The 16,372-nt window shown below is 37.0% G+C and overlaps 1 protein-coding gene across 4 annotated transcripts; it reads left to right on the forward strand.

The window, feature by feature from the left end:
- The first annotated feature begins 1,303 nt into the window (after positions 1-1,303).
- On the forward strand, positions 1,304-16,166 carry sgk2a (serum/glucocorticoid regulated kinase 2a). Of its 4 annotated transcripts, none has more exons than XM_084721547.1 (14): positions 1,304-1,360; positions 3,292-3,342; positions 4,147-4,213; positions 5,684-5,745; positions 7,159-7,216; positions 8,019-8,102; positions 10,267-10,398; positions 11,598-11,710; positions 11,883-11,919; positions 12,016-12,102; positions 12,345-12,440; positions 13,299-13,454; positions 13,768-13,857; positions 13,965-16,166. In XM_084721547.1, the coding sequence occupies exons 3-14, from the start codon at positions 4,199-4,201 to the stop codon at positions 14,118-14,120; spliced, it is 1,086 nt and encodes a 361-aa protein (XP_084577673.1). In that variant the 5' UTR covers positions 1,304-1,360; positions 3,292-3,342; positions 4,147-4,198; the 3' UTR covers positions 14,121-16,166. The 4 variants fall into 4 exon arrangements, with proteins under 4 accessions (XP_084577673.1, XP_084577674.1, XP_084577672.1 ...); XM_084721548.1 differs by having other exon boundaries at positions 5,687-5,745; XM_084721546.1 differs by lacking the exon at positions 3,292-3,342.
- Positions 16,167-16,372: the final 206 nt, after the last annotated feature.

The raw sequence follows: 16,372 nt of genomic DNA on the forward strand, positions 1-16,372 counted from the left end.
TGTTCCACTGCAGAGGCCAAAAAAACAGGCTGCGCTGATAACCTGCAGCCAGACACCAAAATGAAAGTTCACTGTTGGGCAGAAAATGTTTTCTATAAAAAGGAACCGCAGGTCTGCAGGGCTTGTATTTTATCATGTGAAAGGAGGATGCTCAGTCCCTGTGGCTTTCAAAGTAAAAAGCATCCTATTAGCTTCACTCTGCAGAATGACATATTTGCCATATGGAGTTTGACACTAAAATGATATGTTCACATCCACATGCTGAAGGAGAAAGTTTCTCAGTACTCATTTTAAATCAAGTTTAAGACATCACAACTAGCTTGAAAGACAGTGTAATATGTGACTTACACAAATGTGATATGGAGACCTGAAATCTCCAGCACACACTGAGAATGTTTTCAGTGATGTAGGAGACATCTTTTATCCAGCAGTTAAACTTTTAAACATTAAAAGTATTTTAATATTGACACTTTTCTGCTTTTGAGAGTTTTTAACTAGTGGGATGGTTTACTTTTTTTTTTTTTTTTTTTAATTTTTCTTCTGCCCTGTGGTGCTGTTTATCCATCTAGATTTTTTTGGTGTGAGTTGCAGAGTTTTGGATCAGCTGTAGAGATTTCTACCCTGTCTTATACATTAGGACTAAATGGCACTAAATGGCTTGAGGTGCTCAAAGCACAAAAAAGAAGAAAATTTGAAAAATTCAAAATCCACAGACCTTGTTACCATAAGGTTTATATAGGAACTACTTCCTTTCTATTAGAATGAAAGTAGTTCTGGTAGATTCTACTGCACAAGCCTACAGATGTAGCCTTAGCTAATTCTTCGGAAAAAAAAAGAAACTCACGTTTATTTCTTAAGATGTCTTTTTAAAAAGTCCTTAATGGCGGTAAAATTAATTCTGATGGTTAATGGTTCTGCTTATTGATAGTTGATTGTTGATGCTCATTCCCAGGTCGTCAAATTTGGACGCTTTTGGTTATTATATCACAGTAGTGTACATACATACCATCCTCTGTGCACAAAAGATACTTACTACAAATGATATGACCTATAATTAGTTAAATGTCAAAAAAGAAATTCATGTTTTATTTTGAAAGCAAGCAGAGTCCGGAAGTTAAAGTCCTTTGAAGTTTGGACGATCAACGCTCACATTTTTCCAACACACACACACTGACTGAAAGTGTGAGGCCAGCTCCGCCTCATTGTCTGTAACTTTTCATCAATGATTCACTCTGAAGTCGACCTTCCCTCATGACCGTCTGAAACAAAAACAAAAGACTGACCTCAGTCTCCTGCAGCTCTGAGTCTCCTGAGTGTCCCGAGCCGAGCTCACTGATCAACTCATCCTCTGCACACACAGGTGAGCAAACTCCTCTCACTTCACACTCCGAATAATAACCCGGATTATCTGTATTATAGTGCCTCTCTGTTTCTAAATGACAGCGATCACATTTTACGTCAGTGGATAAAACGTGCAAGGATATTTATAGATTCAAACTTTTATTCTCATCAGTCTTTTATGGTTCATAAAAGTTGCCATGTCTGTCTTGCTGATAACTGTTGTGCTGCAAAAAAAATTTTCCGTTCAAATCACCAACAAGTAGTTTAATACTTGTGTCCTACTTTAATGATTTTTTTCTGAGAAGGCTCTAAGTCATGAGTTTATATTTGATTATTGGTGTCTGTCTCTTACAGGGCATATTGTGGGATATTTCTAGTTTTAAAGTCAAAAGGATTATGGCTCTTTTCTGTCAGGGTTTCAAGTTTATGAGAAAACCTGTCTGGTGTGTTTCACTGTGGGATATGTTTGAAGTTTAGGGAGTTTTGGTGAGTCTGAAGTGCACATCCTGAGGAATAAACCTTTGGACAGAGAGCAGCTGTTGGACTCAGGAAGTTTTCCCTCAGTGTTGTTAACAGAGATTGTAGATTTACTTGCCTGTGGAGGATCGAGTAAAATAAAAGAAAGTTATCAGAATACATAATTGTGAAATGCAGGCTAATTCTAAAAGTCTTGCAGACATGTCTTCTTTGTATCTTTTGCTGTGAGGTCTCAGAATCAGAATCAGAAATACTTTATTGATCCCCAGGAGGACGTTGCACCAGTTACAGATTCTCCCATTCAAGATTAGAAAAATAGCATCGGGAAATTAGCAAAGTAGAAAATGGCTGTACATAAAATATAATAAAAATAGTATAACAGTACTATAACAGAAAGTAATAAATACACAGGAATGTAAAAAATATGTGCCTTGCTCTTCAGTCTAGCGGCATACGTATATGTATAAAATACAATATATAGGAAAAATGGAAGAAGAAAGGAAATAACAAGAATTTTGTCTACTAATGTGCATTAGGCTACAGTGTATGATGTGTAAATAAATAATAATGCTCAAAGTATTGTAAAGTTGAATTACTGAATTATGAATATAATTATGTGTGCATTTTAATGATCAGTTAATTAAATGCTGATTAATCATTTAGCCTATTGATTTGTAGATGTCAAAGTAACACAAAAAAAAAAGCTCATCACTATTTACCAGAGCCCAGAAAAGTGATCAATGAGCTTCTTTTGTTCAAACAACAATCCAAAACCCAAAGACTCATCATTTCCTATCATAAATAATGATGGACAGCAGCAAATCCTCACATTTAACAAATTTTGAAAATGTAGATGTTTTTCCTGAACAGTAACTACAACAATGAATCAACTATCAAAATAGTTGGCAACTAATTTTCTTTTAATAAGCTTATTGATTAATTGACCATATTATGTAATATGCACAGCAGGTGGTGTGGTCTTAATTTATGGAGTTTTTTCTTAGGGAACAGAGAGGAGTCAGTAATAACTGACAGCTCAGGTTTCAGCTCAAATAATAAAGTTTTTAGTCCAAAATTGGACTAAAAAATCTTTAATCATTGCAGGCTAATTTTGTTGCTGTAACTAAATTGATTTAATGTAGATGTATCACAGCTTAATAAATTGCAATAATCAATGCAATCTGACAGAAACATTTTGAGAAATTCAAATGTCAAATTTGACACCTCTATCGTCTTTATGTCTATAAATAAATAAACAGATGTGGGACTTTTGTTTCATTTCCTTGTGTGTCTGTGAAAGAGAGACCTTGATCATCCTGTATGTTTTGACAGATATGAGAATGACACAACAATATTTACCATGTAAACGTGTTCGCTGATACAGTCCCTACACACACACACACACACACACACACACACACACCTACACAGAATATGCACACAGTGTCCTTCATTGTGTTTCTGTTGTTCCAGCATCTCGCTCCATACAAACTAGAACTACCAGCTCCTCTGGATCCCACTGAGGTCAGCAGTTGATAGGACACACACACACACACACACACACACACACACACACACACACACACACACACACACACACACACACACACACACACACAGTGCAAACTTTTTATGCGTCCAGGCTCATGAGAAGAAGTCTTATCTGTAAAATGAGAAAAAGCTGACAGGATGAAGGTTGATGTTTTTTTTTAATTAGTGGTTGACTTCCAGGACAATTATTGGTTCCAATATTTGGCATTTTTACTTTCATTATCATTATAGTTATTTTCAGCTCTGATGCAGCCGCCTTTTTCTATCTGTAGTACACTCTGTAGTCTCTGTTGCGATACATTATCTATAAATACTACATCATAATTGTTCATAATAGTTGATGTATATTTTATATTAATTATATGAATCTGCAAAGTAGGAACCTATCAAATAAATGTAGCTTAGAGGAGTAAAAAGTACAATATTGATCTCAAAAATGAAGTGGAATTTAAGAACACAGTAACAAAAAGTTTTTTTAATCAAACTCAAACTTGAATGTTTTAAAATAAACTTTTCCAACCTAATCTTTTGTTAAGATAATTTACTTTTCTTCTGAGAAAAACTTGAATCGTTGAGTAAACTGTTAAATTGTTGAGTAAACTCACGAAAGTGAAAGTGAATAATGGTTCATAATTTAATAGTTTCAATCGCAAGTCTAAGGAAGAAAAACAAAAGTACCGACCCTGAAAAACCCATATCAGTCGATCCCTTGTTTGGATGCCAAACTGTTGCATCCTGCACAGCTGCTGACCCTGAACACATCATCTCCTCTCACAGGTCTATCACACACGGATGCTGGATCTCAGTGGGAGTGGAATGGATAAAAGCTATGGCACACTGTAATGTGAGTGTATTTTAATCTTTTAATACCCAGAGAATCACTCTTTTATGTTTTCCTGATTAAACCATGTGACAGAGGCTCTGCCTACAGCCAAGTTTGATTTCCATTTATAAGAAAAGGTTGTTTGTTCATCAAAAGTCTGTGAACAAACTATTATTAGCAAGATGTGGTTGTTTTTGTTGTAGGTTATCCAACGTGATTTCATGCCGCGTCACATTAGATCATGACATGATATCTCCACGGCGGCCACAGTGTGATCGAGTTGGGCAGCAAAGAGTCAGAACATACAAAAACAAATTTCTGAAATCGATTATATATCAAACAGCTGGCCTCTAACAGTGAGATGTTTTCATCAGAAGTTCTGTGATGTGACTGTCATCATGCAACACGAGGCAATGTGACTCAGATCCTCATGATATTATACTCTAATTAAATGTTGCTTTTAATGGAGAATGTCGTGCTCATTTGATTTCTCTCTCAGCGAGGTCAAATCAGTTTAATTGAGGCTGAGTTCACTCAAAGCCTGCTTAATTTGAAAATACTTCCTTTTGTCTAAATTAGAGATTTTTTTTTTATCCAAAAAGATTGTGCATTTTTACAGCGTTATAAATCTGAAAACACCAGATTCACATAATAAGAGAGAAAAAAGAGGCCTCACTGCATGATCGTTCTAATGCACAGTAGTTATTATTTGCACCTCAGAACAGTAGAAGAAGAAGATATTTGACTATTTTCTAACTTGGTATTTCAGTGTGGATGCACAACTTTTCAAAAACAGCCTGAAAATGACAGCGTGGAGTCAATGTCATGTTTTCTCCTGGTAATAGCATTTATTGCTGTAAACATAGAGTGATGGTGATGCTGAACTGTAGCCTGGCATCATCAGACCAATTCACAAACTTGGAACTTCTCACTTCATCTTCAGTTTTTGAAAGGGATGTTGTAAATGGGCCTGACCAAAATGCCAATGCAACTGGATAGACACGCAATTAAACTTACTGAATCCTGTCGGAAGTACAGCAAACGCACCTCTCTTGTCAACAAAAACTGTAAGTGCAGTCGTTTGTTCTTCTTCTAGAGAAAAATATGCCATCCAGTGTGTCTAATACTGAAGTGACAGTGGATTCAACATCAGCGGTTCCACATCAGCAGCAGACATCTTGTTTTTTTGTTTTTTGTTTTTAATGAAAATGCCTCAATGGCAAATAAGGTCTCGCTCCTCTTAACAGTCATCAAACTGCCTCATTTTAGATAAACAGTTGTGATTTGTGCGATCAGATCCAGGATGGTGTAAACCAGAGCAAATACAATAAGCTTGTAGATTCGTCTGGTTCCCAGGCTTGTTGAATTGTGCGAGTGAACGGATGTGGCTGTGTTTAAATACCACTTCATGGTTTGTGTTCTTTGTTTAGTGAATTCAGAGCTTGGTTTTCTTTCTCTTGCTGACTTGTGTTGTGTTTATTTGTCCACCAGCAGCGCTCACCTTCCTCCTCTCCTCGCGATGATGTCAACCTGGGACCTTCAGCAAACCCACAGTCAGTAGCATGCAGATCTATTTAATGTCATACTCACACAGAGCGATTTATTTTGCTAAGACATGCAGCTAAAAGTCAATTTTCAGTGGCCTTGATCAGATATTTTCAGACAATCTTATGACTAAATTCATTAAAAATCCCACAAACAGTATTAAAGGTCCAATATGTGAGATTTAGGGGGATTTAATGGCAGAAGTGGAATATAATATTTAAGTACGTTTTTATTATTGTACATAAAGTCCACTATGTTGCACCACCACCACCATGGTTTTACAGTAGCCCAGTTTTTTGCGAGTTTCACAGCCACTGTAGGTTTTATTTCCTCTACTGTCCACTGATACGTTTAAAATATATGAACTTTGTACATTTGACAGGCAAAGTGTGCACAAGAGCAATGACAAGTATGTCAGAGGGAGACTGGAGAGAGAACTAAAATAAAATCATTGAGCTTTCTTAGAGTAAAACAACATTACAGGGTCATTCATTCCATACCTCCACAAAATATTTGGCCCACTCAAAGAACACATTTTACTGACGACGGAGATCAAAGAAAAGTCTTTTCCATAACTTCAGCGTCATTTATTTTATATATCTCCCCCTGTATGTGGGGGGTTCTGGAAGTAACCAGTATCTCGTGTCAAAGTACCAAACACTTATTCATCAGGACACCTTGCATAAAAGTCAATATCTTCCTATAAATAATGTTGAAAATTGTGAGAGCAGGTCAGTGTTTGGTTAGTCTTGAGAGTTTCCATCTACCAATCATCTGGGGATTTCTAAATACAAGGTAAAGTTGATTGAAGGGTGACAAGAACAAACCTATGCAATTCTCCTCTGTATTAAGTGCACAGTGTCACCACACAAATCTAAAAGGCTGCCATAAAGACTTTTGATTGGTTCAACAATGGAGTTGTTTTTTTTTTAAAGTCTTTAATTGTTTCCACCCAGTTTTAGCAAGAAAATGCTGGGAGATTGTCCTCAGTCTCTACTGAGTAGTGCATTTACATACTGACTTGTGATTCTAGTGTTTAGTGTGCTTTTCAGTGCTTTGTGACACTCTGCCCGGAAATCTCTTGTCACTAGACGCTCCCAAAATGTGCTGGACATCCTCTCCCGCAAAATAATGTGCTTTTTCCTTTGGTACAATAAAGAAAGAAATAAAACACTTCCCCCCACGTGTGAGAGTTGGTGCATTTCCACTGGAATTTACACACAATCCAGTCACACCTCATCTGATAGTGAAAGAACTATTTCATGACTTTTATACTATATGTATGTACGAACATGCAGATTCCTGATTCCTTTTCCACCATTTATAATCCATTAAAAAGTGCTTCAGAGTCTGTTGTATAACTGTGTTTGCCAAACAGTACAATGCATTTAATAGACGACTCTCTCTCTCTCTTGTTTCAGTGCCAGGCCCACTGACTTTGACTTCTTGGCGGTCATTGGGAAGGGGACCTTTGGAAAGGTAAGCCTGAAACAATGACTCCTTTATCTATCTATCTCTTTATTGTTTAATATATCTCAAATATTTTTTATTCAGCTGTTTCCTTATTGTTACTCATTCAGGTCACATATTCCCCTCCTCTGTGGAAGTGATTTTAAATAGATGTGTTGTGACGTTAAGGACTAATAAACCCTAAATTAATGATGGGTCATATAGATTAAGAGATCGCTCTCTGTGGATCTGCTTGGCTGCAGCGATGTTATCGTCCTGACCTTGTTACTGACAGCAGAGACAGAATAAGACAGAGGAGATAGTGAGCTGTTGCTGACATTGCAGACAGGGTCAGAGAATGTCTACCTGCTGACCGCTGTCTGATCAAAATGTGCTGCCTGCTTCATAAATCATTAACTTTACACTCCACTGAGGCCTCTTAAGGTTACTTCAACATCGTAGAGTCAGATTATTAGAAAATAAAATAAAGCAGCAGCAGCAGAGGAGGGTTTCACATAAAGAATACAATAAACTCTTAATGACTCTTTTCATTTTTCAGCAGGTTTGCATTGCTGCATAAAAGTAATGTAAATAATATTTTTACTGGCTGCATGGTGTCAGATCTTTTTTTTTTTCTTTGTATCAACACACTTCTCAGATTTCCCAGTATCATCTGTTTCCACAGATCACATATCTGTGTTGTTCCCAGAGGGGTTTGATGTAATGTCCTGACAGCAGCGTGTGTGTGTATGTGCGTGTGCGTGTGTGTGGCAAGATGGTGGCGCAGTGTGTGTTTACCAAACAAACGTCTAACAAACAAACCTTCATGCAGGTCCTGCTTGCCAAGCTCAAAGCCGACAACAAATTCTATGCTGTCAAAGTGCTGCAGAAGAAAGTCATCCTGAAGAAGAAAGAGGTGAGCTCTGCAGCTGCCCCGGTGTCAACCTTTCTGCTTGTCTGTTTTTGTCCTGTCTGGCCTCATTTTTCATTTTTCTTCCACAAAGATCTCTGCCTCTACAGGTCCTTAAAATGTCTTTAAATGGTTTAAGTTCACATTAACTAATAAAAGGAATTAAAAAGTATTGAATAATTTTAAATTCTGTTTAGGAAAGTCTTAAATATTTATTTATCAAATTCTGTAACAGTGGTCTAAAATGGTCTAAAATTCACACCAAGCACCAGAGTTGAATTTGAATGCCTCTGCTATCCTGTTACAGTCTTTAAGGTTTTTGCTAATAAATATATGACATGACATAAGTTCCTTAACTCAACCATTTATTCTTATTTTCCTTTACTTATAATTTTGAACTGACTGTTTAGTTTTGTATCAGAATTAACCTGCTGATACGTGTAGACAATTAATGAATTAATTCAGATCCCCCTCAGAACAATTAAAAAATAATAAATAAATAAAATTCTGCCATAAAACATATGAACTGATTAGCTACAAAGCCTCGATATGGAGTCTTAAGTGATTAAGCAAACACAATTTTCAGGGAGATTATGATCAGAATATCAAATCAGGAACAGCAAATGGATTTTGAACTACTCAGTACGCTGACGTTCCAGGCTAAAGTAGATGAAGGTGGAAAATGTCTCAAAGCGAGCCAAGAGGAAAATGAGTGTGAGAATCTGTGTGTGTTATTAGTAAACAGTGTTTCTGACTCGGCAACACGATCTGAGTCTTATCTAATCTACAGCTTGTTCTGTACAAAGGACAGATTTTACAACTCCCACAAAATAAACTGAGACACAGAATATCTGATCAAACACGCTTGTCCTCCTTTCACTCGGATTGTTTGCTTCTGCTCAAGTGCTCGTGTTTAGAAAAGAGATGGATGTTTCTTCTTCTTCACTTTTTGTCTAACTTTCTGAAACAATTAAAACCTCTGCGTCCTAAAAAAATAAATAAATATGATGATCTTTCTCTCATTTATGCCAGTCACTCACTGGTTAATTATTATTACTTTTATTACTACACTACTTTTGTGTATTGGGATCAAATGTGATCATATCATTATTATTTTAATGTATATTTTAAGAAGCAAGACTAGAAAAGGCAATATTTTCTGAAAAAAAGCATGCTCACTTATACACTGACAGTGATAGATATTACGTACAAAACGTGAAAATCAAGAAATAAAATATTTTTAAACTACAGAGCATGAAAAGATAAACTAATAAGCTAAAATACTGATGTGTGTCCCACAAACAACACAACAAATGCACTTAAGTATACAGTGTCTTTGTTTAGAAAAATGTGTTTTCTGTATGACTGCTGTATTTAATTTTATCATCACTGTCATCTCACTGTGATTTCTTAAGTGTCCACATCAGAGTTTTGTAGCTTCTCTTACACATGTGATGCCAACATGGAGAGAAACTCTTAATACTGCTTTGTCTCCTCTTCTCCCCTTCATACTCCGCTCCCTCGTGATTCTACTTGCTTCCTCTCCTTTCCCTTGTGACTCTTTCCTTTGACTCTTCTCCTCCTCCTCCACCTTCCTCCTCAGCTTCTCTCCCTCTCTACCTTTAGTTTCGTCTTTGAGGCCGAGTATCTCTGCTGGCAGAAATATTGTCTTTTTTCTTATTTGTAGTAACCTGTTCTTGCACAGGCTGTTCTTAAACATACAAAGTGCATTTCCTCCTATTTCATAAATATACGTATATGTACATTATTGTCTAACAGCATTTGTGCACAGAAACTTCAGCCCTAATAAACAGACAACACAAGGATTTTGTAGTTTTCTTACAGTATGTTAGAAGCATGTTAACTACAGTATTGAGGAAGGACCAGAGACGAGCTGTGAGCTACTGTCTTTTACTGTTTATTGTTAATTAGATCTCCATCAGCCTCTCTTCTTAGGGCCCACAATTTCAGTAAATTCCATGAAACTGGCACACAAAACATCCATAATCACATTTCTCATTTTACAGGATAATAGCGTGTCTCATTCAAGGTGTTTTAGTGAAACATCAGAAAATATAAGACATCAAAAATGTTATGTTTAGGCCAGTGATCCAAACAGACCCCTCTCTTCACCAAACATCCAACTTCGTTTTCTGTTTTGTCTCTCTAGCAAAAAAACATCATGGCAGAGAGAAATGTGCTGCTGAAGAGCCTGAAACATCCGTTTCTGGTTCGGCTTCACTACTCCTTCCAGACCCCAGAGAAGCTCTACTTTGTCCTCGACTATGTGAATGGAGGAGAGGTATGTGTCTTATTATCTAAATAAAGAAATAAATGTAATGAAAATTACTGTCTGAAATTAAGTGAATCTTATCCTATATTCATGTGGTGTTTGAATAATCAGAAAAAGTTGTTCCCGACTGAGAAAATTCACAGATAGGAGATGTTTCCTATAAAAAACGCCATTGCCAACAAAATTAAGACATTATAGACTTCATAAGACGTGTGTCCTCTGCTTTGACCACACATAGAATAATTCATAACATCCTGGTAGACAGGAAGCAAAAACAGGATTTATATCTTTATTTCAAGAGACATTATTAGGAACAAAACTGTTATTTTCATTCAGATGCTACTAATTTTCTCACTTATGGTCTTAGTTGTGAATCTGTATAATTGTACCAAACTGTCACTAATAATTGGACAGAATCAGGCTAGCTAGTTTCCCCCTGCTTCCAGTTTTTATGCTAAGCTAGGCTAACTGCTAGCTGTGGCTTCATAATAGCTTACAATCATGGGAATGGTCTCAATCTTCTTATCTGATTCTAGACAAGAAAGTAAATGTCTCAAAGTATTGCTTTAATATTTAAAATGCTACACTTAACATCTTTAAATGTCCTCTAAAATAAATTTAACAATTTAAAAACTTTGAATAGAATTTGATTATATATTTTGTGCCAAATTTTTAAGGCCTTTTTTTAAGGCCTTTAATTGGTAACACCAACATTTGCTTCTATTTCATATCAATATGGCTGCAGTGAAAAATGTTTAGTGTCAGAAAGTCTACACTGTAAATAAAAGGGAGTAAGACCTGATTTAACATCATATGATCTTAGTCCTGAACATTTTGTTTCTGCTTTACTCAGCTGGGACACAGCAGGCTGCACTGACACAATGGTCTAATAAGTAATCCTTTATGTACGCATATCAGATAAATCAGACACAGCTCATCGGTGTTCACCCACAAGACCTGTTTTCAAACACAAACACTTTGCTGTGCTTTTGTCCTTCTGTGCGTTTTAGCTCAGACCTTTGTAAAATATGTCTTACTTTTTAAAATGAAGGCCTTGTTTGTAAAATAATCTCTCCCCATACTTCACTGGGTTTCCTACATCACTGTGTGTCTGTTTCTAACAACTCTTTTTTTCTCCCTCCCTCCTCTCCATGGTCTGTCTATCCATCCACTCATCTTTCTGTCTCATCCTGTGTTTCCTTCTGTAGTTGTTCTTCCACCTGCAAAAAGAGCGGTGTTTCTCAGAGCCCAGAGCGAGGTTCTATGCAGCTGAGGTGGCGAGTGCTATCGGCTATCTTCACTCTCTCAACATCGTTTACAGGTCAGAAAAAAACATTTATTCATTAAACCAGCTGTCTGAGTTTACCTGGATCATTAAATATTACACCCAAACTGCAGAGGCTCCAGGTTTTTACTGTAAAACACAAGTAAATTCACAAATTAACAATTTTTACTTTCTATTTTGACATTCTGCTCCTTATTGTCTTTTGCAGAGATCTGAAGCCGGAAAATATTCTCTTAGACTCCCAGGTGAGTCCGATCAGGCACATTTGTTTCTAGTCTTTAGTCTTTGTTGTAGTAAATTTAAATTAACCACTAATTCCTGCTTGTGTTTTGTGTGTGCAGGGTCATGTGGTGCTGACAGACTTCGGGCTGTGCAAAGAAGGTGTAGAGCCGGAGGGAACCACCTCCACTTTCTGTGGGACTCCAGAAGTGAGTGAAAAATAAATGGGATCAGATGACTTTATCTGTCACCTAACAAACACATGATTAGATTTTAGCATGTTTTTGTTACTCCAGATTAACAGATGACAACTCAGCTGTGACATCATTATTCCATTCATATTGGTATTTATAAGAATGGTTGACTGGCATGTAGTTTATTTTTTTCTCTACCTTCTCCATTCTCAACATCCCCCTCTTTCTCTTCTCTCTATCTGTCTCTCTGTCTGCAGTATTTGGCACCAGAGGTTCTCCGTAAGGAACCATATGACAGGACTGTGGACTGGTGGTGTCTGGGAGCAGTGCTCTATGAGATGATCTACAGCCTGGTATGTGCACTTGAGTGTGGTTGATTTGTACTTTATCCCTTTTGGCAGAATCTTCATGTTAGACTAAAATACAGCAGATCTTGTGTGCAAAGCAGACATTTCTATCTGAGGATGGTGCTGAAGGAAATCTAATAAAGTGTCCTGATTAGAAAAGGTTCAGCCTCTATAGATGAACATCTGATATATGTTGATATATGTGAGCATGCAACATGTGATAACATGTGAGTTAATTGCAAACAGCACCCACTTGTTGACATGTCAAACATAAACCAGAAATAAAATTCCCCACTATCTATGGGACAGTGCAACAAATGTAAACTTTAACTTTGTGCATATCACACAGAAAATGGCAAAAAAGGCAGATATGAATGTAATTAAACTACCATTAAGCTGCTGCAAAATGTAGTTACAATACTACTTTGATTACCTGTAGTTCACTACTCCTCTGACTGATGCTAACATACTAAACTAAGATGGTGAACATGGAAAACATCACTCTGTCTGCTAAATATCAGCATGTTAGCATCGTCATTGTGAGCATTGTTTACTTATGTTGGCACAAACTATAGCTGTGCCCAAGTGCGGTCTCACCATGCTGCTAATGTGGCATGAATAAGTAACTCATTTCTCTTCTTCACCTGCTTTACACACAGGTCATAAAAGCACATGCAAATTACAACCTGTAGATTCTTGAAGTGAAGACACGATTAACACTACAAAGATTTCTGCTTCTGCTTAGATATATATATATATATATATATATACATATATATATATATATATATATATATATATATATATATATATATATATATATATATATATATATATATAATTGTACCCATCCCTCTGCTTCAGCCTCCTTTCTACAGCCGTGACGTCGGTGAAATGTATGATGGGATCCTCCACAAGCCGCTGCCGCTGCCTCTAGGGAAGTCTGAGGCTGTCACATCTCTGCTGGTGGGTCTCCTGCAGAAGGACCAGCACAGACGCCTCGGGGCCATCGCTGACTTTGTGAGTGTGTTATGTTGTCTGGATGGTTTCCCAGACAAGAAAAAAGCCCAGTCTTAGACAAAGGATGTTTTTCAAAGGAGGACTAGGATCATTCAATTTTTTTTAGAAACAAGCCCCTAAACTAGCTTGGACCTTTTCTAAGAACTGCACCCGGTCCCTCTGATTCCTCACAGTCAGTTCTCATAGTGCAAATATCTATTGCAGTTCCAGTTTGATCTCATAAATGTGTCTGAATTCTTAGTAGGAGGGATTAAAAATGTCACTGTGACTAGAAATAGTACACATGTACAACTTGTCTTTCTTTTATTTGTAGTTAGAAATAAAGAACCACACCTTTTTCTCTCCAATCGACTGGGATGACCTTTACCACAAGAGAATCACTCCTCCGTACAACCCTAATGTGGTGAGTTGTCTCAGTCAACAAAGCCCTCTCTAGTATAATTTTCAGTCACTTTAGATATTTTCTCAAATCTGGTAATCCTCACTTAGATGAACTGTTTGATGTTTCAGAGAGGCCCAGCTGACACTCAGCATATCGATCCAGAGTTCACCAGAGAAATGGTTCCTAACTCAGTGAGTCGGACCCCAGAGTTCAACGCCAGCACCAGCTCCTGCAACGCCTTCAACGGGTTTTCCTTTGTCGCCACTGAGGACAGCTTTCTGTGAGGCAAGAGTCAACCGTTCAAACGTTTGAACAGGGTGATTGATTTCCTCATGTACCGTTGCAGAAATTGCATCTATCGTGTTTGACCACGGCAGGGATTTCCAAACTGTTCCTATTTAACATGTAGCAGAAAAGGAGCATGTTTGCAATGGAGACATACAAGGTTAAAATATGTTAAACTTTTTACCTGGAAGCCTCAGGTCGGTTCTTAAGAGAAGTTCAACATGAATGCGTTACCAAATATACAGACCTTACAAGAAGTACGAGCATCTTTAAGATGCAGTGCAAATCATCTTTGCAATGGAATAAGAGCATGTGAGGCTGGATTTACCCAAAAGATGTGCTTTTGTGATTTTGGAGAGAAATTTGTGTCAGACATAAAACAATAGACTTGTACTTGAGGAAAAAAAATGTGTTGTCTCCTGTGCTGGCTTTAAGCCTGCAGGAAAATAGAGCCCTTAGTTTTGTCTGTCTCACTAATTTCATTTTTTATAGAAAACAGAGTGAACATGTTTCTAATGTGAACAGGGACATAACCTGGATGACATCTAGAAAAAAAAACTGTTAATAATATAATATGGCAGTGCTATAATATTAGAATTTATAAAATAGTTGCACACAAACCCACAAAAAAACAGATGGAAATCTAGTGCTTTAACAGTGCAATGTTTTGCATTTTAACATCATTTATTAATATAATGTAAATCTTTGGCACACTGATATGAAATACTAAAGGAAAACAGTCCATTACTGAGATGACTGACAGCCTCTGCTGGCTTTCACACTGTTTTCACACTGTTATACATGTTCACAGATAGATTTCTGTGCAGCATCAATCTCCCAGACTGCACTTTGTGATCATCATTATAAATTACTTAAACTTCACTTTTATTACTACTTCAAACAAGATGCCACTGATCCTTCAGTGCAGAGAGAGCTAATGGTTTCAATTTGTATAAATGTATGAAGTTACAGGCTAATAACTGAAAAAAAATCCCATACAATATGTTTCCTTTTTTAATGGCAAAGAGAAAAAAGTCACCAGAGATGAAAATGAGCTAAAATAATGACAATAATAAAAACAGTAATATGTAACATGGTAGTAATGTAGCTGGTGTGAACAGGTGCTGTCAGTCCTCACAACAGTGGTCTTGTTTGTTAGGTGTCAGAGTGAATTTGTAGATGATGCACTGATGTTAAAACCTGCTCCGTGGAGCACCTTTTTTAAAATGTCAGTATGGTACGTGGTTTTGTTTTCTGTGTTGTAACTGGGAAACTCCTCAAAATATGTTTGTCTGGAGATGATTTCAGCCTGTAGATAACAGACATCGATGTTGATTAGTTGTGTTTCATGATACATGCTCAACATGAAGTTAATGTTATATTGAAAATACTGTATGTAACATCTGTAAATATACAGTAGCAGCTTTGCAATATGATTATGTACTGTAAAAATGTGATTATATCAGTTTAAACCATGCAGTGCCTCTCTGCTGCGGAAATGAAGTTGGTGATCGATGGTGCTTGATGTTCCAGTGATGGGTGATACATGTGTACATCTGATGTCCATTTGATTTTTATTATCTCATTTATATATATAAACGTAATGTCTTGTTTGTACATATGACTTTAAAGAAGCTTGTGTCTTCCGATTCCTGGACAGAGCATGTTCCTACAGCATTTATATCCTTAAAAAGCTGTAATTTCTTCTTCTAAATGTTCTGAATCATTAATGGAAAGTCATTCTGACTAATGCTGATGTGACCCTCCTTGTCTGCCATGCGCCCTGTGAAACTGTAACCCTGCGTGTCAAGCTGTTATCCCCTGACTGATCCTGTAAACAGAGAGGTTGACGTTAAAGACTGTCACGCTGCCAGCAACAGCGTCAGAGTGGGCTGATGCCAACCAAAGCAAAAATCCAACCCTGTGTATGACTGCATGTGTGTGTGTGTGTGTGTGTGTACATAGAAAACGTGTTAATAAATCAAGCACCTGTCAAAACATGTTCTTTTGGATGAGCCATTAAACATGTGTGCATAACAGAAAAATGTTCCTTTTTTGTGATCAACCAATTAGAGAACAGCTTGTAAATGTTGTATGTTACCAAAAGTCATTGCATTTTAGTGACGACCTGAGTGAACTTGGCTGAGATTACAGGTTCATTATAGATTCACAGTCTACCATAGGTTAAGTATTGGACATTAAATCTGAGTGTTGCCTACAGTTTATATGCTGTGGTACTTCAGCAAATAGT

Source organism: Lutjanus erythropterus, chromosome 6 (genome assembly GCF_056507025.1).
Source record: "Lutjanus erythropterus isolate fLutEry1 chromosome 6, fLutEry1.hap2, whole genome shotgun sequence".
NCBI lineage: Eukaryota > Metazoa > Chordata > Actinopteri > Lutjaniformes > Lutjanidae > Lutjanus > Lutjanus erythropterus.

Coding starts and splice junctions, on each gene's coding strand:
- sgk2a (XM_084721547.1), top strand. Junction 10,399..11,597: donor ACTATGTGAATGGAGGAGAG/GTATGTGTCTTA, acceptor TTCCTTCTGTAG/TTGTTCTTCCACCTGCAAAA. Junction 11,711..11,882: donor TCTCTCAACATCGTTTACAG/GTCAGAAAAAAA, acceptor TGTCTTTTGCAG/AGATCTGAAGCCGGAAAATA.